Source organism: Macrotis lagotis, chromosome 7 (genome assembly GCF_037893015.1).
Source record: "Macrotis lagotis isolate mMagLag1 chromosome 7, bilby.v1.9.chrom.fasta, whole genome shotgun sequence".
In the NCBI taxonomy this organism is placed as follows: Eukaryota; Metazoa; Chordata; class Mammalia; order Peramelemorphia; family Peramelidae; genus Macrotis; species Macrotis lagotis.
In genome coordinates this window covers 47,834,876-47,859,101 of record NC_133664.1, presented here as the reverse complement: position 1 = coordinate 47,859,101, position 24,226 = coordinate 47,834,876, and the positions used below count along the sequence as shown (strand labels likewise).

General features: G+C 38.0%; 1 protein-coding gene across 1 annotated transcript in view; it reads right to left on the bottom strand.

Moving 5' to 3' along the window:
• CDK6 (cyclin dependent kinase 6) overlaps nucleotides 1-24,226 on the bottom strand; it is a 262,890-nt gene that overhangs the window by 129,113 nt on the left and 109,551 nt on the right. The window contains exon 3 of the mRNA XM_074192808.1: nucleotides 14,970-15,137. Within this exon, the coding sequence (XP_074048909.1) occupies nucleotides 14,970-15,137 (168 nt within the window). The remainder of the gene's footprint in view (nucleotides 1-14,969; nucleotides 15,138-24,226) is intronic.

Here is a 24,226-nt window from a genome sequence, read left to right as displayed (position 1 = left end):
AATATGATGGAGGAAAGGACATGCAAACATGTTAATAGCCAAGCACAGACATGATACCTACAGAATAAATTGGAGATGATCCCAGAGGGAAAGCATAAGCCTTCATTATTGGGTAATTAAAGCAAACTGAGATTTGAGGGAGTTGTATAGACTGATGGGGGGGGGGGTTTCCTACAATGATAGTGAAAATAACAGCTGGCTGTCATTGTCCCTGAGAACCTTCTGCAGAAAACAACTCTCTAGATCTGGTGTTCTGGGAACCTGAAGAAAAATATGTTTTTAATTACATATAAAATAAATGTATATAAGTATATAAGTGTACATTTCTTACACACACACATACATACACACACACACACATATATATGAGGGAAGCTAGATGATGCAATGGATGTAGTGGTGGGTCTGGAATCAGAAAGACTCATTGAATTTAAATCTAGCTGTGCAACTCTAGGCAAGTCACTTTATCTGGTTTGGCTCAGTTTCCTCATCTGTAAAATGAGCAGAAGGAAATGGCAGAACTGCCCTAGTATCTCTGCTAGAAAACCTCAAATGGGATGATGAAGGACGCCACTGAAAAAGAACTGTACAACAATATTTCAACATGACAGGTTTCCTTGGTAATTTTATGTATTTTATGTATTTTAAAGTACTCTTCTAAGGGGTCTTTCAGCTTCATCAGATGGGCAACGTAATCCAAAGGGGACACAAGAATGATTAAGCAACTTTTAGACAATGATGCTTGCTTCTCACTGTTCAAGGCTGACTCAATCTCAAAGAAAGCAGAGCTCCCTAGGGTTGGGATACAAAGACAGGTCTTTCCCAAATCTTATTGTGATGTGACAACCTGGGTAGACAGTTGCACTGAGGGAAAGAACACCAGAATAAAACATTCTCCAAGCAGTAGTACTGAAGTTAAACTATTTTCACTGAGATCTAATCTGTAACAATGACCATGCATGAGAAGAACTACAATTAGGTGGGTCCACAAATGACTGTCTTATACAACATGGTGGGCTGTCTTCTAATTGAGTCCATAAATAAACAAGGTAGAATTCAACGCACAAGCACTGATCTGTGCCACCCTCTTGAGAAGCCTTTGGTAAAAGGTAGAATTTAGGACATTCAGACTGGCAAGAAATGTCCACAATGGTAATCAGTGTGTTTCTTTGCCACTGGGTCCCATGAACATATCTGATGGGAAGACGAGATGTATTTTTATTACTACTGAGAATGTACAACTGAGAATCTGGATGGGTTTTTCTGTTTGTTTTGGCTTGGGCCAGACCCATGTACCCACCCAGCCCTGGGAATCTTGAATACAAACAAGAAAAAAAAACTGAAAAACAACAAAAAACCCCCAACATGATCTGTTCCCAGCACTTTGCATCGCCCCCATTGTGTACCACTTCCTTTATTGGTGAAAGTGAAAATGAAACCAACACAAACAGTCCATTGTTAACTAGGAAATGGGTATTGGCAACAACAAAATTCTAACCCAACAGGACTGGTTGAGTCATGGCATGGAGGGGCTACATGGGCAGGGAGTTTCAGGAGTTTTTCCGGCTGGATAGGTGTTCCCTGGCTTTCCCCAGAGAGGATGAGATGGCTGGGGTGCTGGGGTTTTTCCATTATATTCACCCGTGAGGCTCTTGGCCTGATTTATTCAGTATGTGCTGGCAACAGTCAGGAGGCTTCTGTGGGAGCGAGTATGCTGCCCAAGGAGAGTTGCAAATCCTGCCAGGTCTCCATAGTAAATATAACATGCCCGAAGAGGAAAACAAGCATAAACAATTTATTTTCTCTAGTAAATGATGACATTGTTCAGCCAACTTCTGGTCCTGCTTCACCCTATCACTTGGAAATAACCAATTCAGCACCATTCCAAGGACACAATTGCATAAAGCCCACATTCACAATGCAATTAGCCATGGTATAGAGGAAAGAGCCTTGAGAAGATCAGGATTTGAATCCTGTCTCTGCCAGCTACTTACCTCCATGGATATCACTTAAGCCCCTTTAGACTCTTCAGTGTAATCGTCTGTAAAATGGGGGTAAGATGAGGTAGACTAGATGACCTAAGATTCCTTTCAGATCTAAGTCTGCAATCACAGTGGTGTTTAAACCAAGGTGTGCTGGGAATGGAGGATGCTTTAAATGTAGGGTGTATTTGATATGTATATTTTACTTTGGTATGCACCATCCACAACTCTCTCAAATGGAATTCCAAGTAGAATCACAGCTTGGAACTAGAAGGGACCTCCTAGGTCATCTGGACTAGTTCCTTCATTTTAGAGATGAAGAAACTGAGGTCTAGAGAGGTTAGAGACTTAGCCAAGGTCAAACAGCTACAAAGAGGCAGGGATGGAGCTTCAAAACAGGTCTTCTGACTCCAAAGCCAGCACCTTTTCAACACTCCTCATTTTCACATCTTTCCTCCATGTTTGTTAAAAGATGTGGTCTGAAGGAAACTACCTTCAGAGGTTAACTCTTGGATTCTAGGATAAAATTAAAAGTTGTTAGCCTGACATAAGCCTCTCACAATGTGGACCAAGTCTAAGTTTAATACTAATGATAGTTAATATTTACATACATACATACATACATGTATATGTATATATGTGTGTGTATATATATATTTATGTGTATGTATGCATGTAGGTAGATGTTTTGGTACTATACTAAATGCTTTTCAATTCTTCATTTGATAAAATTAAATTAGGTACAATTATTACCTCTAATTTACAGATAGGGAAACTGAAGTAAACAGAGATTTATATGACTTGCCCAGGATCACTCAGCTTTTAAGTGCCTGAGGCTGGATTTGAACTCAGGTCTCCCTGACTCTAGGTCTGGCATTCTATCTACTTACTGAACCACCTACTTTATTTCCTATTAATGTCTTCCACTGATTATCTGATGTCCCTCTTACAGCACATTCTGCACACCACTAACCAAAAACTTTTTCTTAAGGTCAGATTTCCTTAAAACTATGGGACTTCCCTAGTCAATCAGCCCCAAAGGTTCCCTACTGCCCCTAGAATAAAAAATAAACTCTTGTTTGTTTAGCTTTTAGAGCCCTACATAATTTGGCTCTAACTTATTTCCATAGTCTCAATGTATATTACTCTAATTCCCTTCCACTCTGAGATCTGGCCAAACTGGCCTTCTCTGTATTTCTGACACACAATGTTCCATGTCTCCTTTCCATGCCTTTAAACTGGAATGCACTCTCCCCTTGGCTCTGCCTCGCAGAACACCTCTTTTTTTTTAAAAAGTAAGATGGAGCTTCTTCTCCATGGCTCCTCCAATTCCTCCTAGTGCCCCAACCTTCTCCCAAACACTTTGTATTAGCTACTCTGTATATATTTGTAATATTCACTTTATACTTTAGGTGTCTCGTTTTATATGTATTTGTTGTCCTCTACCTTAGTTTACCTTTTAACATATTCATTTGTATCATACTATCTTTTGTCCTCTCCCCTATCTAGTAACAAATTATTTCCTTGAGTGCAAGGTCTGTTTGTTTCCTTGTCTTTTTGTTCCCCAGAAACTAGTATAAATGCTTGCTGAATAGAATTACATCACTTAAATTTACACTGAAATGTCGTTAAAGTCATAAGTCACCTCATATCAATATGGGAAACAAAGATATCCCAGAAAGAACAGAAACAATTCACATTCTTCAATACCAATGATGGAGGAATGGCCAACTGCAGTCTGGGCTTGACTTAAAAACATTCCCAGCATCCCACCTTGCCAGCACAAAAGAAAATGGTGGCTTGTAGATAATGTTGTATGCCTTGACCTGGCCTTGAATAATAAATGGCAACAGCCCAGGCAAGGAGGGTGGGAAAGAGCCACATCATCTGAGTTTTTTTTAATCAGTCAGAGAAAATACATTTAAAACAGACAAATGGCTCCAGATCAAACTTTTTACAGAATATTATTCTTCAATTAAGAATTTGATTAAATCACCAAGAAAGAGTGGAAAGAATAGTGGATTCAAAGTTGAGAATGTTTGAATGGAGTTTCTTCTTTGGTATCCAATAGAATTTAGGCTCAGTGAGGGCAGAAATGCCAGCACCTTTCTGTCAAGACTTCTACTTAATAAGGGCTTAAATTAATGAAATCATTTTCACAGTCCTGGGAAAATAAATAGAAAAATGGGACAGTTTCAATTCTCAAGGAGTTCACATCCTAATTAGGGGAGAAAACTCATAAAAGGTGAATGGCAAGGTCCTAAAGTTGTAAAGTGTAAGGGAAGGTGAGACCCAGGGTCTGAAGGACATCGAGACAGAGTAGAGAGGAAGAAGGCAAGAATAAAACATAAAATTCTCTGATTAATTTTTATAGTTCTTCTTAATCCCAATCTTAATTGGGTCTTCCTACACCACATAATCTCCCACATATCTTTAATTGAGTGATACCAGTTTCCTTGGTTTTCCTTGTATTGATACTCACTCTCTCAGAGGTAGCTAGGTGGCACAATAGGGAAAGCACTGGCCTTGGAGTCAGAAGGACAGGAGTTCGAATTAAGCCTCAGACATTTGCCACCTATTAGCTGTGTGAACTTGGGGCAAGTCACTTCATTCACCCTAACTGCCTCACATCAGGGCCATCTCCAGTCATTTTGATTCATATCTGGTCACTGGGCCCACCAAATGACTCTGGAGAAGATGGTGAGACTGGTGATTTAGCACAGCCCTACCTCCCTCAAATCTAATTCATGTGCTTGTCATGGCATTACCTCCCTGATGTCATGGTCTTCCTTCAACTACTCTCTCAACTCTGCATTTTCAAAGGCTATATCCTTCCCTGGATCCTCCCCAGGTTGTTTCAAGTCTCAGTTAAAGTCCCACCTTCTGTTAACTCAGTCCTAAATTGTACTGCCTTCCCTGGTACTACTTCCTCTATTAATTAGTATTTATATAGGAGTTTTAATGTTTGCAAAATGTTTTACAAATATTATCTCATCCAACCCTCACAATAACCCTGTGAGGCAGGTGTTATTACCCCCTCCCCAATTTTACAATTGAGGAAACTGAGCATAAAATATCCAGTCATTTATTCAATATCCACAGACATTAATAAGTTAGCTGAGAGAGGAAGGCAGATTTGAATACCCCTGGTAGTTGGTCCTTTTGCTTCACTGTCATTTTAGATGAGTTATTAATAAATGTTTGCTGTATTAAATGGACCCTTTTAACTGTGCAATTATAGACAAAGAAGTTTACCTCCCTAAACCTCCAATTCTCATCTACAAAATGGCAATCCTCATACCAATTTCATAGGGTTGTTAGAAGAAAAATAGTTCTATACACTTGGGAGAGTGACACAGACATGATCTACTCCTATGATAACAAAAGAGGCTGAGATAATCAATAATGGAATTTTATCCCTCAGTGGAATTCACAATAGAATTAAAACATCACTGATATATGGAGTTTCTTATGAAATCTATATATTAAAAACAAGCTAGAAGATTATAGATCCCACTTCAAAAAATGATAAATTCAGACCAAAAATTCATCAATAAATATTTAAAAACTAGCTACCAGATAGCAGACAGAAATGAACTGTCTTGGTCCTTATGGCATTTACATCCTAAAGGCTAAAATATGGGGAGTTGGGAGTGTTCAGTTTCCAAATTGACTCTGTATGACTTGAAGCACATTTCTTCCTCATCTGGGCAGCTCCAAAAAGTCACTAACTTTTCTTTCAGTTTGAAAATTCTAAGGTTTTAAATGCATTCTTTGATTGAAACAACAAATTCCACAAAATCTTTGTATTCACAACAGAGTGCCTGAGGAGGCCTATGCACTTGGTCAGTGGCGATCAGAGGAACTGCACCTCCATCAAAGTCAGTCAAGGATGGAGACTGACTCAGTCAGGACGAGAAATGTTTCTTAAGCCAGGCTCTGTGCTAAGTGGAAGGGATTAAAAGAAAGGAGAAAAAGAGTCAATCTCGAGCACAATAATTAAACAATCTAGTTAAAAAATATCTTTATGCTCCAATGTGGCTGTGCAGAAAGCAAAGGGAACTACTTAGCTCTCAATCTACTGCTGATCTGAGCTACTTGTGTCTTCCCCCCCCCCATCTTCAGAGCCAAAAAAACTTGCATGCCTCTGAGGGGAATAGGTTCAAGAATCTAAAATCTGATTTTTTTTATTCCAATCATAGATAAAATAGATGTTTCAATTTTTCACAATGCTGCTCATTTCTGTAAGTCATCATATTGAAAGCCATCTTCCCTTTACAATATTTTTTTGGGGGCCAGGACATCTTACCAGCATGAGCTAATATTCTGTGGCGTTTGTGTGCAATGGAAAGAACCTCCCTGAGACATGTTTAGGAGGATACATTCCAGACTCCCTCAGTTCTTCAAGCTTGATACACCAAAAAAGGTCAGAGAAATCCATTTTTCATAGTTTCAGAGAGCCGACATGGTGCATAGCCAGATACATTAGGTACTATATTAGGTGTCAGTTACAACAGGGGAAGTGCATTAAGCTTGAAGGACATCTCATTATCTGAGTCAACATGATATGAAAAGAGTGAAGTATTAAAAGACTAAAGGAGAAGTTTTAAGTCGGATATAGAGCACAGATTTTTAGTGAAGGAAAGACTTTTGTTATTATAGAGGACAGAGAAATTGTTTCTCACAGATGCTTAAGTACACATTTTTGTTTATATTCATTATCTTGAGTCCAGCTCTCAAGTCACTGAATTTCTATAAATCTTGCAATCTCCTTCCCCTCACCCAGTTTATTCCTTGTCAGGAAGTAATTCTCCAAAATCCAGCAAAAGAAAAACATCCTCAGATCACACCTGTTGAATTGGTCTATTTATTGGTCAGGAGAGGAAGGATCTGAATGGCATATGATGTCCATAAATGGAGAATCTTTTCACAGATAAGCAAAGAAGAAAGTGAAAAGAGAAATGTTATAAATGTACAGGAGAGAGACAAAAGATTTTTAATCATCTGAGGAAAGAGAGAATATTTTTAAGCTGTGGAAATTGGGAAAGCTTCAAAGAGGAGATAGTCTTTGCACTGAGTTTTGAATGATGGGCAAGCTTCTCATCATTTGGAAAGTGACAGGGAGAGTAAGGAGAAAGAAAAGCACTTAGGTATGGGAGAACAGAGACTGGAAAGGAGAGGCTAAAACTGAAGAACAGAAAGAAGTCAGGTTTAGATGGGAGACAACACATGAAAAATAAACAGTGGGAGAGGTGTTAAACACCAGGCTAAGGAAGATAAGACTTTATTTAGGAGCCTACAGAGTTACTGAGAGATTAGGGAAGGGGGCACATTATCAGAGCTAAGGTTCCAAAAACTTAATCTATCAGTGATATGTGGATAGGATGAAGAATGGAAAAACAAGACTTGGGAGAAGACTATAGGGGGATACCATAATAATACTACAGACAAGAGGAAATGGAGGTCTGAATTAAATTGGTGGTAAATTTTGAGAGAAGCACAGGTGGAAAGAACACTGAGGACTTGAATGAAAGATTAATTCTAGAAACAAGGAGGGCCATTTCTTTTTCTGACTGAAAAAGGGAAACCATCTCATAGCATCAACATTTGCATCTAGAGCTCTATCTGTGGCAAAACCAATGACTAAGGTTCATGATGACCCTGAGTTGTCAAGGAAAAGTTAAATCATATAATGATTTGCCTCCTCTCCTTGAGGAGGCAAGGTTGCACAGATTATATATTTTAGAAATATTGCTATCAAAAATCTGTTTTTTAAAGTTTGGTATAACAAAGGTCAAATCTTCAGCTGGATAGAAAGCTCTTTCCTCCAAGAAAGGTTGATATCCACTCAATTCTGGATAATAGAGATTTTACTATAGAAAGAGAAGCTTTGCTGCATCTTGGGGAAAGACAAAGACATAAAAGGAAATTGAAAGATAAATGTCTGGATTCCATGGTGTGTCATTACTATAATGGTTTGGACAAATCATTTAACCTCAGTACTTCCATTGATAAAATAAGGATAATATTTTCTCTATCTACCTAGGAAGGTTGTTATCAGAATCAAGTGATATAATTTATGAGTTTTTTGTAAGTCTCAGATGCCAGTGATTGATAAGAATTCTCCTCCTCATCTTCCTCCTACTTCTTCTATGGCTTAGTAAATCCATTCCTGACTTTCTGTGTGATGATCTTTATTGTCACGATTTTAAAATCTTTTCATTTTCTCCATGTGTAAACATGAACATATTCATAGATGTTTGTCTTTTATTCTTGAAGAAGACCATGGCATCAGGGAGGTAATGCCATGACAAGCACATGAATTAGATTTAAGTGAGGGGTGCTGTGCTAAATCACCAACCTCACTTTTTCCTCCAGAATCATCTGGAGATAGCCCTGGATGTGAGGCAGTCAGGGTTAAATGATTTGTCCAAGGTCATACAGCCAGTAAGAGTCAAGTCTGAGGCTGGACTCGAACTCTTGTCCACGAGACTCCAAGGCCAGTGTACTATCCACCTAGCTGCCCTGGCACAAATTCATGCTCCTAGGAAGATAAAAAAGCTTCAACTGTCAGAAAGTAGTTATTTGGATACAAGTTGTTGGTTAGTTACATATACATGTTTTACATATTGTTATACGCACATCCATCAATATACAGACATTTTGAAGTTTTGTTGATGCCTTTTATTTTTCACACTAATCATTTCCTGATATGACTCCAATAAGATCTTCTATTGAAAAAGAGCTAAGAAACTGTGTCTGAGAGTGTATGTAGCATTCAGCACCTGTAGAACCTCCATTTCTCTAGCAAAGGGAGGGAAATGTTTATTCAGTAGTTCTCCAAGGTTTTTGATTAGTCATTACATTTAAATTGAGCTTATTTGCTTTTAGAGTTCTTTTCATATGCTTTAATGTAATCAACGTGTTTGAAAACTTAAAAAAAATCTATAGGATAAAATGAAATTGGAATTCTTTTTTTTAAGGGCTGTCAATTATCCTAGAATTGAGTAATATGATCTCATTTCTTTTGCTTGCCAAACCCCAAAGACTCTAGGGGCAAAAAATAACTCTGTCTTCAAATAAGTCATCAAATTTCAAAAAACATTGCATTCTTTCTGAACCATCACTTTCTGCTTGACTATGAGACATTCAATTCATATATTCAACTCCTTCCATTCCTTTGTGGCCAAGAAAGAGATTAGAACAAGTACAGTAGACCAAGAGAAAATGTAGGTACAAGATTAAGGAAAAGGTAGCATGGCATAGTGGGGGGGGCACTGAACTCAAAATGTTTGTGTAATACTGGGTCTGTATTTTGGTTCAGAAACTTGAAACTACTGGATTCTGGGTAAGACAGTGGAGTTCTCTTGAATATGAAAAGGACTCATATTGTATTTTACTGCACAGGAAAATACTGTAAATTTCAACATGAATCATCCAACAGTTCTAGGGAGATTAGCTTTCATAAAGACCTTAAAGAATTTCAATGAAAAAAATCTATTTTCTCTTCTGAAAAGAGAAAAAAGTCCTTATAAATAAAGATGCATAATCAAGAAAACAAGTTCTCACATTGGCATGTCCAAAAATTTGTTTCAATTTATACAATGAAGCTACTGACTCTGTCAAATTAAAAAAAAAAAGCCAAAATGGTCAAAGGATATGTAAAGGTAATTTACAGATGAGGAAATTAAAGCAATCCATAGCCATATGAAAAATTGCTCTAAATCATACTTATTAGAGAAATGCAAATTAAAGTTTCCCTGAGGTACCAACCTCACACCTCTCAGACTAGCCAATATGACCATAAAGGATAATGATCATTGTTGGAAGGGTTGTGGGAAATCTGGGACACTATTACATTGTTGATAGAGCTGTGAACTCAGAAATTTGGAACTGTGTGCAAAGAGCAACAAAAACGTTGCATACCATTTGATCCAGCAATACCACTACTGGGTCTATACTCGGAAGAGATGATGAAAAAGGGTAAAAACATCACTTGTATAAATATATGCATAGCAGCCCTGTTTGTGGTGGCAGAGAATTGGAAATCAAGTAAATGTCCTTCAATTGGGGAATGGCTTAGCAAACTGTGGTACATCTATGTCATGGAACACTATTGTTCTATTAGAAACCAGGAGGGATGGGAATTCAGGGAAGCCTGGGGGGATTTGCATGAACTGATGCTGAGTAAGACTAAGCAGAACCAGAAAAACAATGTACAACCTAATAGCAACATGGGGGTGATGATCAACCTTGATGGACTTGCTCATTCCTGCAACAAGCAGGAACAATTTTGGGCTGTCTGCAATGGAGAATACCATCTGTATCCAGAGAAAGAGCCGTGGAGTTTACCTTTAATTTAGGGGAAAAACTGTTATCTAATTATGTAATCTTGCTATCTCTTATACGTTATTTTTCTTCCTTAAGGATATGATTTCTCTCTCATCACATTCAACTTAGAATAATGCAAACCATGTTAACAAAGTAAAGACTAACAGACTGCATTCTGTGGGGGTGGGGAGAGAGAAGCAAAAATAGGGGAAAAATTGTAAAACTAAAAATAAATAAAATCTTTAAAAAAAGTAAATTAAAAAAAAGGCTATTGACTCTGTCAGGATCTTAAAACCTTTAGGTGAATCGGACATATAATATAGAGTCCTATATGGGTCCTAAGTTATATATTCTAATGAATCCACATGTCACCAACTGGCTGTGCATAAATGGAGATGTCCAACAGGTAGGATAGGAACCTAAATTAAAATTAAAATGAGAGAGAAAAAAAGTAAAATAACTTCATGAGAGACAGGGGAATGATTAAGGACTAGTTTTGGAACCAGGAAGACTGGGGTTTTCAAATAATGCCTCTAAAACATTCTGGCCAGTGGTCCTAGGCAAGTCTCAACCTTTCAAACTCTTGAGTGGCATAGAAAGTACAGCTCTTGGTAGAGATGATGAAATCAAAGGTCTAGTACAAAATGTTTCCATTAATAATTAAGAGAGATTAGTTTCAAGTGAGTTATTTCAAGATAATTCTTTCATGTTATCATTCAATAAGCACTTATTAAGTGCCTACTATTTGTAAAGCACTGAAGACAAGGAGGACTGGAGCTGTGATTTTATTGATGAAGGTAACACTTTTAACAGCAAATTCTCTCTACCAATGATTCCAAAAACATGGAATCATTGCCAAACAGTCCCTGATCTTAAAGTGTTCCATCAAGCTATATCTTTCCTGAAGGTCTCAAAAAGATTTTAAAAGTCAGCTGCTTTTACTTCTATTATTAATTTGCTTTAAATAAAGAAAACACTGAGTACATATCATTTTATCATCTACCCCCTTGTTACTAACTTCTAGCATAATGTCCTGAAAGTGATTGTGAAAAAATAGAACTTTTCTTCTTAACAACTATTAAAAAATGAATATGGAAGAAGGCACTGGATCTGTGATTTCATTGGTATTCTACTAATGCAGCTTGGCCCCTCCTTTGCAATGTTCAAGTCCTGCTACTTAAAGCACTGAGATACTGAGAGACTTGTCTGTGTTCATAAGGCTAGAATGGGTCAGAGGTAAAAATGTGAATCCAGAACTTCCTGGTTCTAGCACAACAGCATCCTGATTCTGCCTTCAAAAATGGATATGAAAGTGATCATTTTGGTAATAAGACTTTTCTAATGTGTATGCATCTGTATCAGCACATTAATAAATAGACATTTTTTCTTTACTTATAAGAAAAAAATTGATTGGTACCTTCTCCAACCCCAGGGCAAAGAAAAATTATTCAAATTTCATAGATTTTCATAGATTACTTGAATTTCATGGATCATTTTCAAAAATGGTTTAAATTATTTATAGATTTCATAGATTATATGAATTTCACAGAATTTCAGTGTTTTTCAACTCCTAACCCCTGGGCTAGTGGGGTCCTCCTCTGATGCCTTCTCCTTGTGAGGCGATGATGACTTCTCAAATACTTCAAAGGAACTCTAGTAGATCCTCTGAAGACAGTTGCCTGAGGACCAACCTAGCTAAGCTGGGAGAAGTGCAGAAATTGTTTTGGCTAAAGTGGCTCTTGAAGACCATTTGCTATTTTATAAAGTGACTGAGATCTGCACTGATGGATGGATGATATGATTCCAGATCCTTGAAATAGAGAAATTAGAAAAAAAGCATCTTTTGGAGCTGCCATCTAACTTCAAGCAGACATCATTTCCTCCAGAGATTTTTGTTTTTTAGTTGTAAATGCACTCGCTTCTCCCCAGCTTTGAGAATTTTTGGAAGTGTACCACCTGAAAGTCCTGACATCTGGCAAAGATACTGTGGAAAACCAGGTTTCTATGCCTGTCCCTCTCTATTCCTTTGCATATGAAGTAATCTGTTTGTGTTTTCCTGTCTGGTCATATCAATTTTCAGCAGAGAAGAGAACGCTAATTGATCCTATATGCTGACTGGTCTTGCTATCATTCCTCAAATTTAATTATTAAAAAAAATTGTAACAAAAATAGAAACCAGCCAGAATTCCCTGCCTTACCAATGGGCATTGTGTTCATGTGAATTCAGGGTACGTTTTCTGGAATCAAATTAGAGGACTGGATAGCTGGGCTCCATCCATTCAGCTCTGACATTATGTAACCAGCCCAACCCCTTCCTTTTGCCCTCTCTATGTATCTCTGTTATCATAAAACCTATTCAAACTTCTCCCAAGGGCAGGGAACAATACTTACAAGACAGTTTCCTAGGGAAGCCTAAAGCTTACCTCACCCTTCCCAGTGAAGGAAACAAGCAGACCTACTCGTTTCCAAGGCTGTTGTTTTAATAGGCCCTTTGAGGGCTTGCCCTGGTCAACAGCTGAACTTTTCCTATGCTGTGTTTTCTCTATATGGATGTTGGAAGAATGTGTATATGGTTCAATCAGGGTTGATCTGTAAATAATGGTGAAACATCCAGAAGAATCTACCTTAGAAATTCTTCTGTACCAGGGAAAACAGAGCAAGATGGAAGAGTAAATGCTCATTGATTTCCCAATTGCCAGAGATGGTACTCCTGAGGTTGAACCAGCTTTTTATCCAGATTGATGGCAAGTTGTTAAAAGACTTTCAGTCTCAATTTTACCATCTTTAAAGTATAAATAAATAGTAGCAACTATTTCACAGAGATGGTGTGAGGATCTAATGAGATAAGCTATACAAAGCACTGAAAGTACTATTAAATAAATTCTAGCTGTATTTATTATCTACTAATTTTTAGCTTGGGCAGTTAGATGGCAGAGTGCATAAGAATGCCAGGCCTGGAGTCAGGAAGACCTTTTAACTTTGTGACCTTTAAGCAAGTGACTTTAACCTGTTGGCCTCTGTTTCTCCATTGGTAAATGAGCTGGAGAAGGAAATGGCAAAGCCACTGCAATATTTTTGCCTTAAATGGGGTCACAAAGGATTGGACATGACTAAAACAACAAACCAATAACAACATTCTTAGCTTGGCAGTGCAGTATTTAGAATACAGAGTTTGGAGTCAAGAATATCTAAGTTCAAATATCAGATTAAACAATTCCCAACTATGTAATCCTGGGCAAGAGACTCAAACACTTTAGCTTCAGCTTCCCTCAGTGTAAAATAGAGATAATAGCACTAATCTAAAAGGGTTGGTGTGAGGATCAGTCACAGTCTAAATCAAAAAGCATTTATTAAGTATCTTCTAGGTATCAGAAACTACACTAAGCATTGAAGATACAAAAATAGACAAAAGACCATCTTTCTTCTCAAGTAATAATCTGATGAAGATAAGATGTGAAGTGTTTTACAATGTAATATATAAACGATGTATGAAAGTACAACATAAATTCTAGCTATACGATCATCATCGTCATCACTACTGTTATTATTGTTGTCATTACTGTCATCATCGTTGCCATAATTGTTATTGTCATTCTTCTTCTTCTCACTACTATCATTATTATTATTATTATCGTTACTGTTATATTATTATATCAGAGAAAAGAGGTAATCCTGTGAGAGGTGATTCATGTACTTTTCTGGAAGTTAGGTGCCTCTGGAAGAAGGGGGGATACAAGGGAAAAACCTCCCTTTCTCTGACTTTGTCCTTTTTATTTCCCCCTCATGCAAACGTTCATTAGTATAAACACAAAGCTTGCCTTTTAAGGAAAGGGGCTTTTATTTGGCTCTGAGTTTTCTATCAGCACCCTAGAGAAAGAGAGGTGTCCACTAGATACTGGAATGATGAATGATTGTTCTTCTGTCCAAATTGCAGCAGGACCCCCCAGTAGATCTTTTCTAATCTAAATAGATGTAGGGCTGTCCTCAGCAGGGCAGACCATGTGGGTTCAACCAAGTGCTCTGGATGGTTGCCTTTCAGATTCAGTCGTTTGAATGGAATACCACAGAGAGAAATAGCTTCTGGTTCCTAGTCATCTTCCTTTTTAAGCTTTGCCACATGTCTCCAACGGGCCATGGTTATCATGCGCCTTCTTCCCCATCCGTGACAGAATGGGTAGAAAGGGGACCTGAAAACAGCTGTGGCTGCCAAGGAACATTTGGAAACTTCTGATTTCTCCTTAGTGGCTAAAAGCAACAGGCAGTTTTTGCAACACGTTGTGCCCACTACAAACTTGGACATTTACCTCTCTGCAAGGACATTCAATCACCTCTGTTCACCAATCCAACATGGAATGAATGAACGAATTCACACAAAACACATTTATTAAGTGCCTGTCTGCTAGGTTCCAAGATGCACTGAAGACAAATAGATTAAAACTATAAAAGTTCATGTCCTAAATGAGCTTTCACTCCACTTCCATTCCACACACATGAATGCAAATATCACATGGAAGACTTAGAAATAATGTTAAATATTGAGATCCCCCTTTGATGCCTATCAGTGGGTTAATAGTAGGAAAATAAGAGGTTTTTTCAGAGTACGAACGAATGTTCCCCCCTCAGTCCTCTCCACAAAAGTAGCACTTTCTCACTTACCACTGAGGTAAGAGCCATTTGAAAACTGTAGATCCGGGCAAGGCCAAAATCAGCCAATTTAATCTGTCCATTGCTGGTAACAAGGATATTCTGTGGCTTCAGATCCCGGTGTACTACTCGGTGTGAATGAAGAAAATCCAGACCTCGGAGCAGCTGAAACATCATGTCCTAAAAATAATCCACAATCAAATAATCAATAGAGATTTAAAAACAATCATCTCCCTTCCACAGAGTCTCCTATCCTCTTGTGCCTAAGTGTGGCCCATGTCATGTCCTCTTCCTCACCAATCAGAGCATTATCATTAAGAAATGAGAGGCAATCTGGGGTCATAATGAATACAGAGTGGGTCTTAGAGTTTGGTATATTATAATAAGCTTTTCTATAGTGTTTTTAAATTTTTTTTTAAAAAAAGGATTATATTATTTGATCTCATGACAACCCTAGGAAGTAGAATCTTCAAGTTAGATATGAAGGGGGCACAGGAGTACCTGAGTTCAAATGCGACCTCAGACACTTAATAATTACCTTGCTGTGTGGCCTTGGGCAAGCCACTTAACCGTATTGTCTTGTTAAAAAAAAATTAGATATGAAGAAATGGAAGCAGAGACTTATCCAGAGTCCCACAGTTCAGAAATATCTGAGGAGTGATTTGAATTCAGCTCTTCCTGGCTCCAGGTGCAGTGCTCTAACCACTGGACCACCTAAAACCCCAAGGCAGTTACTCAACTTCTCAATGCCTCCAGCAAACTCTAATGATATAAACTGCTGTCTGTCCTAAGGGCTTCCACATTGAGTTTCCTGACTCCGTGATTTAGGTCCATGTGGAGTCCTGATCTAAAGCAGACAATGGAATCAAGGGAGAAGTTGATCAAACTTACATTTCTTTTTAGAAAATGACAGAACTGGGGCAGCTAGGTGGTGCAGTGGATAGAGTGAGTTCAGTTCAAATGGAGTGAGTTCAAATATGGCCTCAGACAATAATTACCTAGCTGTGTAGCCTTGGGCAAGCCTTTTAACCCCATTGCCTTGCAAAAAAACCTAAAAAAAAAAAACCTAAAAAAGAAAATGACAGAACTGATATCTACAATGGCATGACAGATGAGGAAATGGGGTTCAGTGACTTGCCTAGGGTCACATGGCTAGTAAGTGTCTGAGGTTGCATTAGAACTCTAGGTTTCCTGAATCTAATTATGATCCTCTATCTACTGACCCTCACAATGACAGCCATTTTACTGATGGGAAAAGTAAATCAAAAAGAGGTTGTGATGGCATCCTACCTCCCAGTCCACAGCTCTTTCTGTGACACCCCAATGCCTAGATACATACTGCCCACACTTATGACCAAATAATTTCACTTAAAGTCAGAAAAGAGGCTCAGCTCTGACCCTAGACAGTCTCAACATGACCAGAGCAAATCACTGGATTTCTCAGTTAACCAGACCATTCTAAATCTCAAAGTTATAGTCAAGTGACCAGTGGGCACCAGTGGGGAGACTCTTCACCCTGAATTTCCCCAAGGCATGAAATCCTAGTTTGGGGAGGAAAAATACAAATTTATATCTTTCATAGTCAAGATTTATCAGTGAAGGAAATGCCTTCTATCAATGTACATCTATGATGGTTCTGTAACTCACACTTTAGAGAGAGGTGTTTCCAAAGGGGAACCACAAATTTCAACTAGGGGTTTCTGGTAAACCAACTAGGGGGTGGAAAGATGGGCTGTATCCCCAGGATGACCAATCTTGGGGCTCACCTGTACTAGAATCAAACCAACTCTTATCCTCCATGCTCCCATCTGCAAACTCCTATTCTTCCACCACCTTTCCCTTCCAGCCTCAATACATATACTGGAGCAGGGACTGTCTCTCTATTTGTATCCTCAAATGGGCTTAGCATGGTGCTTTGCCCATTGTAACTACTTAAGAAATCTTTGCCTTCTCTTGCTTTGCACAGTGTTTTGGAAACAGTAACTAATTAATAAGTACTTTCTTTCCCTTTCTTTTCTCCCTTCTTTCCTTCCTTTCTTTTTTGTCCTTTTTCTTTCTTTCTTTCCTCCTTCCTTCCTCTCCCCACCTATCCCATGTACATAACATGTACCAGATCTGGTGATTGGGGAGGAAGGGGAAGGGAGTGGGATGGCAGAATATTAAGAACTGGCAGTCATCTTCCTCAGGGCCACCTAGCCCAGTCTCCACCGAGTGCCATATGGCAGACATAAGCAGACCCACTGATGCCTAGGAGTTTTTGCTTTTGAGAAACATTTGAAATGGCCCAGAGAAATTGGCAGCAGAGACCTTAGACCCATACAACTAGTGTTAACTGCTGAAGCACTGGAGGGTGGGGGAGGAGAGGACGCAGCCTGGGAAGAGCAGAGGACCATTTTAGGTCAAACGACTAGCAGTGAATAAACAGGAGTGTGAAAGTGAACCCAAACATGTGAAAGAAGCCAGTCTCTACTGTAGCGAGTGAGTCTTCATTGGAAACATGTGCATGCAGATTTGGGATCCCGGACTGTAAAAGGCATGCTGAACAAAAGCCCACCATCTTTGTGCCATAAACTGTATAGAGAAACTTAGGACAAAGGAAATGGAAATAATTTAAACAATTTAAACAACCCATGAATGCAATATGAAGATGACTCAAAGACTGCTAGAGGCAAGCAGGTTTCTTATACAAGTCCAGAAATCCCAAAATAAATTCAATAAAACCTCAATTACTTGTATTCACTGAGGTGGGAGAGAGACCTGCCTAATTGGTAGAAAGTCTGATTATAGAATTTTAAAATTAATTCCATTTTTTATTAATTTTTAAATGCATAAAAAGTTATTAGATGAGCCCCAATGACTTCTCTACAGTTAAATAATTTGTAAGGAACATGGCAAGTACAGGAGACACCTGGAAAAAAGATGATTTTATGTTAAAAAGCTGGAGGAACTGGTCAGTTGTTTCCAAATCATCTGTCTCTGCATAGCTGGATCATTTATCAGTTAGTGAAAAGGTCAACACCAATATCAAATTTAAAAAAAGGATAAAGAGGATACTGCGAAATTACAATAGCTTTGGCTTGACCCACTTAAACAAGTCATTACTTCTGAAAAACAGTATTTACAAAAATTAGCCACCATCGCCATTTCCTACAGAAGTTTATGTTACATAAACCAGCTGTTAAAATGAAGAGGCTGTAACCATCTAAATCTGAGAATGGGACACCCAACTGCATTTGTCCACTGGTACCTACACCACTAAGAAATAAAGATGGACAATGGGCTGAAGGAAGCTTAGACTAGGCTAGCATTGAGGAAATTGTGCTGGGCTTTTAATGATTCCAGTCAAATCAATGAACAAGGTACTAAGTGCTGACTACATGTGCTAGGCAAAATGTGTGGTGCTAGGATCGTAAAGAAAAAAAATGAGAGTCCTTGTCTTCAAGAAGTTTATAGTCTAATTGGGAAAAAACACCATGTACATGGTAATCAATACAAGGTAATTTGGGGAGGAAGGCCTGGATAAAGGGAGCAATAAAAATGGCTTTAGGGAAGAGATGATGCTTAAGTTTTGTTTTAAGGAAGTTCAGGATTCTAATAGTTGGGTTAGGATTCTAAGAAGTGAAAATGGAATATACTCCAGGAAGATAACATGCACAAAAAGCCCATGAGGGGAGCTAGAGAGTAACTATCTCTACTGAAGGCAATATAGTTATCAATGGGAAAGGCCTCTAATAATAATTGGTTTTGATTAGGATTCCTCATAGAATCCTAACTTTTGAGGGGGACTTTAGGGACCTAAGGGTCCTTGCGGGTAAGGAACAGTGAGAAGAGTAACTTCATTTTCCTAACATCAATTTTCTCAATTCTCTAGGGATGCTAATGTATACTACAATCATGTGTCTCAAAGACAGGGATGCATGATGGGCATAAGGAGATGGCAGCAAATTACTAAAGGGGACTTAAGCACAAGCGGGGGCATAAAAACCAACATGAAAGATGCAAATTGTAAGGGGAAAGAAAATGGTCAGAAGCAAGAATGATGGGTAACAGATAAAGAGTTCATGAAATAGTCAATCAATTCAATAGCCTGTAGAGGGGATTTATCGAAAGAGGGAACTAAGAATGGAAATTGATAGAAAGTTTAAGATCACAGGTACTATGAATTGGCAATGAAATTAATATATCATATTACTTGCCTAAGCAATTTTGGGCCCTTTTGCTACTGATAAATAAATAAATCAGGTGTTTCTAAATTTTGAGCATGTGAAATTATAATTTCCCCATGAAAATTAATGCAACTAAGATAAAGAAAGTAGTGGAGTAGGGGAAAACCCCCCACTTTATATGAATTCTCTCTCATAACCAAGATATATAAGTAAACTAACAGAAATAGTAGAATAAGAACAAAGAATGTGAGTATTTTCAAAAGCATTATTTAAAAAGATGAAAGAGGGGCAGCTAGGTGTCACAGTGGATAGAGCAACAGCCCTGGAGTCAGGAGGATGAGTTCATATCCAGCCTCAGACACTTAATAATTACCTAGCTGTGTGGCCTTGGGCAAGCCACTTAACCCCATTTGCCTTGCAAAATCCTAAAAAAAGATGAAAGAAAGCTTTAAATTAATAAGAGAAATTCAAATCAAAATAACTTAAGATTTCAACTGATTTTGCAAGGATGACAAATGACAGGAATAGTCAATGTCTTTTCACTAGTCTTTCTCTATCTTGGTCATAGGAATATTGAAAAATATTTTGTCAAATTACTTTCTAAAATTCACATATATGATATCTATATCACTTCCCTGATTTCATCAAATTATTATGTTAAAAACGGAAATGAAGTCAGTCTCACATGTCTTATTCTTAAGGATGATACCCTGGAATGCTAATTACTTCCCTTTCTAAATACTCAGAAACTATCCTTCTAATAATGAATTCTCAAATCAGAAATGTTCTGGTAGTAGAAATATTCATGAACTCCAGATATTCTATATCACTTTAGTAACAGAGAATTTTAAAGTATTAGTCAATAACAACCAATAATAATAGGAGACCCAGGAGAGAGCAATATTTGGAAAACTAAGGAAAAAGAGTATTCATATGGAAGGGCTAGTCTGCACTGTTGTGATGCAGAGAAGTCAAGAAGGATGATGACCAGGAACTGAATATAACAGTTAAGAGATCTTGGTAACCTGGGAGAAATAGTTTTTGTGGTATGTAAGAAGCCAGATTGTATGCAAGGTGTTGAGGAGTGGGAAGTTAGAACATAAAAGCAAGAAGCCAATGATTTTTTCCTTGCCTTTGAAAAGGAGATGTATGGGATGATAACTTTCAGGGCTGCTAAGGTGACAAAAATTTTTAAGGATGGGGGAGATTTGAATATTTTTTTGTAGGTAGCAGAAAAGGTAACTATGGATGAGAGAGACTGATGATGACAGAAAGAGAGAAGGGATATTGGAAGGGGCAAATTCTGGGACAGAAAGGGATTGGGAGTAAGATTGACTGATCTTCACAAGGACAAGGATTAAACAGTGTCTCATTGGGCTACTATTGTCTCACAGATCTCCCCAGGAATGTCGAGGGAAATACAGATTGAGGTTGGCAAGATGATCTCAAAGGATCTTTCCAACTCTAGATTCCACAGTGCTTCGGAAGTATCAATATGAAAAAATTCAATAAAAATCTAGAGATATTTAGCCACTGTTGAGTCCCTTTCCTGGGCTCCCTCAATCTTCCCTAGGCAAGCGTTGGAGGGGCAGGAGACAAAGATGACAAGAGAGACAAGTACTCTATCAAGATCTCCAAGTGTGGGGCGGCTAGGTGGTGCAGTGGATAGAGCACCGGCCCTGGAGTCAGGAGTACCTGAGTTCAAATCCAGCCTCAGACGCTTAATAATTACCTAGCTGTGTGGCCTTGGGCAAGCCACTTAACCCCATTGCCTTGTAAAAAAACCCAAAACCCTAAAAAAAAACAACTGCAACTATTCCATTTATTGAACCAAATACCAGTGCTTAAATACCCTTCCCAGTACCTAATCCACTCCTACTCCCATGGTATTTAGTAAAACAAGACTTGTGTTCAAGGACACCAGGTGGAGATAATTTACATTGCTTCCATACACAACAGTCCCTAACAACAAGTCACCTCACTGAATTACAAAGGCATGAATATGATTTTTAGATAGATATGGTAATATCTTATAACTAAACTTTGTGGTTAATTCAAATTTATGTTATCAGAATTATGCAGATAATTACTTTTTTAGCTTTTTTGTAAAAAAAAGTACATTTTCAAACAAATCAACAAAACTATCATTTGTTAAGAACATATATATATATATATATATATATATATATATCATATACTATAAATACTTTATGCTAAGAGATGGGTGGAAAAAGAAAGGCAAAAAACCCAACCAAACAACCAAAACCCATTCTTTTATTTTATATAGCATAAATTAGTCAATATAAGAAAGAAAAAATTAAGTTGGAAAAAGGACATAAGGAAGGAATTTAGCTGAGTCTTGAAAAAAGAAAGTAAATCTAGGAGGCAAAGATGAGGAGAAAACTTTAAGATATATGGAACAGCTACTGAAAATGCTCAGTGTTTAAAGTATATAGTGATGGGGCAGCTAGGTGGCGCAATGGATAGAGCACCGGCCTTGGAGTCAGGCATAGTGGATAGAGCACCAGCCCTGGAGTCAGGAGGACCTAGGTTTGGATCCAGCCTCAGACATTTATAATTGTCTAGCTGTGTGACCTTGGACAAGTCACTTAACCCCATTGCCCTTTAAATAAAAAAAGTACATGGTGTGTGAGGAAGAGCAAGTTACTGATAACTTTTGTTTTCACATCATCTACATTTCCTAAAGAATCTTTTTTCTTATGCCTGTTAGAAAGTTATTTTTTATAACAATGGGGGGGGGGAGAAATGAAAAAAAGAGAAATGGATCAGCAAAACTAATCAACAAATTGGAAAAGTCTAGCCTTAGATGCATTGTTTTATAGGTATAGTCTTCCAGCTACATGGAATATATACATCTCTGTGTGTGTGTGTGTGTGTGTGTGTGTGTGTGTGTGTGTGTGTGTGTATCACAAAAACAGTCTGAGTCAAAAGGTTTGAGCATTTTTAGTCACTTTCTTTCTATAATTTCAAATTACCTCCCAGAAAGGCTAGACCAATTCACAATTCCACTAACAATGCATTAGTGTCTTCATCTTATCATAATCTTTTAATATTGAAGCATGCTTTATATAAGTACTCTAATTTATTATTAACCTTTTGCAGGCTTTTGCTCTAAATGGAATTGTTTTCTCTAAGCAATCAAAGTAGCACAATGCAATGGAAATTAAAAACAAATCAAAACAAATAAACAAAACCAAACCAGTGAAAAGCTGACCAATGTAAAGCAAACATAAGTAAAAATTTATTGAGTAAATTTCCTAATTGAGTAAAAACCAACAACAACAAAAAAAGGAAGCTGCTGTCAATATTCAGAATGGCTTGAGCAAATCATTATTTCAGTCACACCCATGATAAAGAGTCCATTTGGGTTCAGTTGGCTATATCCTTCTGAGAAATAAAAGTACACATGTGATTTGGGTGCATGTTTCAACAAAATGCTATTGTGCAATGCTGTTTGGTCTGAAGAGGTTTTAGGTGTGGCCTTTTTGGTAAGTAACTCTCTGCTCCATCCCCACCAAATATATTGGGCCTCAGTGCACCACTGGGAATCCTTGAAGTACGGTGGTTACTGTTTTAGGTACACCATATCTGGAAGTCTCTGATTTCTTAAATAAGGCGCATGTGGAGGAGGGCCACAGAATGGTGAGGCTCTAGAGTCCAGAGGGCATGAGAATCATCTGAAGAAAACAGTGATGTTTAGCCTGGGAAAGAGAAGATGAGGGATGGGGTGGGGAGTGTGCTATTAATTGAAAGGACAAGTATAAGAGAGATTAGTCCCCACAGGGCAGAACCAGAGGCATTTGGTCAAAATGGCAGAGAAGTAAAGAGAGGCTTTGGTTCAAGAAATACGAAGCCAGTTATCCAAAAGGATAGCAGGCTGTTCTAGAGGGGTAAGCTTCTCTTCGTTGAGGGCTGAATGCAAAGGCAATTTGTTAAACATGTGATATAATGGGGATTCTCTTTTAGGTCCCACCCCATCTCCTATGATTCTGTATTACATCCAGAACTATATTTTCCAACTACAGAAAAAAGTCTGATTATTTTCAAGTCTACTAGAAATGGGTCCAATTTCCATTGTGCAGTAAATCATAGGAATGATGGTTTTGAAGGATAATTTTGGATAACCAGATCCAATTAATCTGAATAATGAACTCATAATATCTTGAAAAAAATCCCAGTATCGTTTGTGACTAGCTGGTTTAAGTGTCTCCAAATTTAACTGTAATGGGATATTCTTAACTTATAAAGATGACTTATTAGTAGATAATATTAATATCTCCATTTTCATGATGTGCAAACCACATTCTCTTCAAACTCTATACTGCATTTATCCATGTTTCTCTGTAATAGAGACCAAATAAATTATTTTCTGTTCCCTACACCCCAACAACTCTGTCCTTTTGACATAAAGATTCAATAATAAAAGGATTCTAAAATCTAAGTCTAATGTCTAAATTTCTAAAGTCTAGGCTTTACTCTTACATAATCAGAAAAACAATAATGCTTCCAGTTTAGGAAGATGCCTAAAGGTCCAAGATTACCAAGGCTTGGGGAAGATGCATGGTGACAGCTAAGGACTTAGGAGTTACTGTGAAGGAAAGAAAGGAAGCTAGGTGGCCCAGTGTACACAGCATTAGCCCAGAAGTCATCAGGATCTTATTTCAAATCCACCCTTAGAAATTTATGAGCTGGGGTGGCTAGGTAGCACAGTGGATGGAGCGCCAGCCCTGGGGTCAGGAGTGCCTGGGTTCAGATCCGGTCTCAGACACTTAGTAATTGCCTAGCTGTGTGGCCTTGGGCAAGCCACTTAGCCCCATTTGCCTTGCAAAAACCTAAAAAAAACTCCCAAACTTATGAGCTGTGTGACTCTGAGCAAGTCACTTAACCCTAAGGGTCTCAGTTTTCTCATCTGTAAAAATGAGTTAGAGCAGAAAATGGCAAACTGCTTCCAATGTCTTGGCCAAGAAAATCCCAAATGGGGTCATGGAGAATCAGATTCAACTAAACAATAGCAACAACAAAATGAAGGAAAGAACAAATAAGACTCTAGAGACTTCAAACAACTTTCTAAATGGCAGAAGA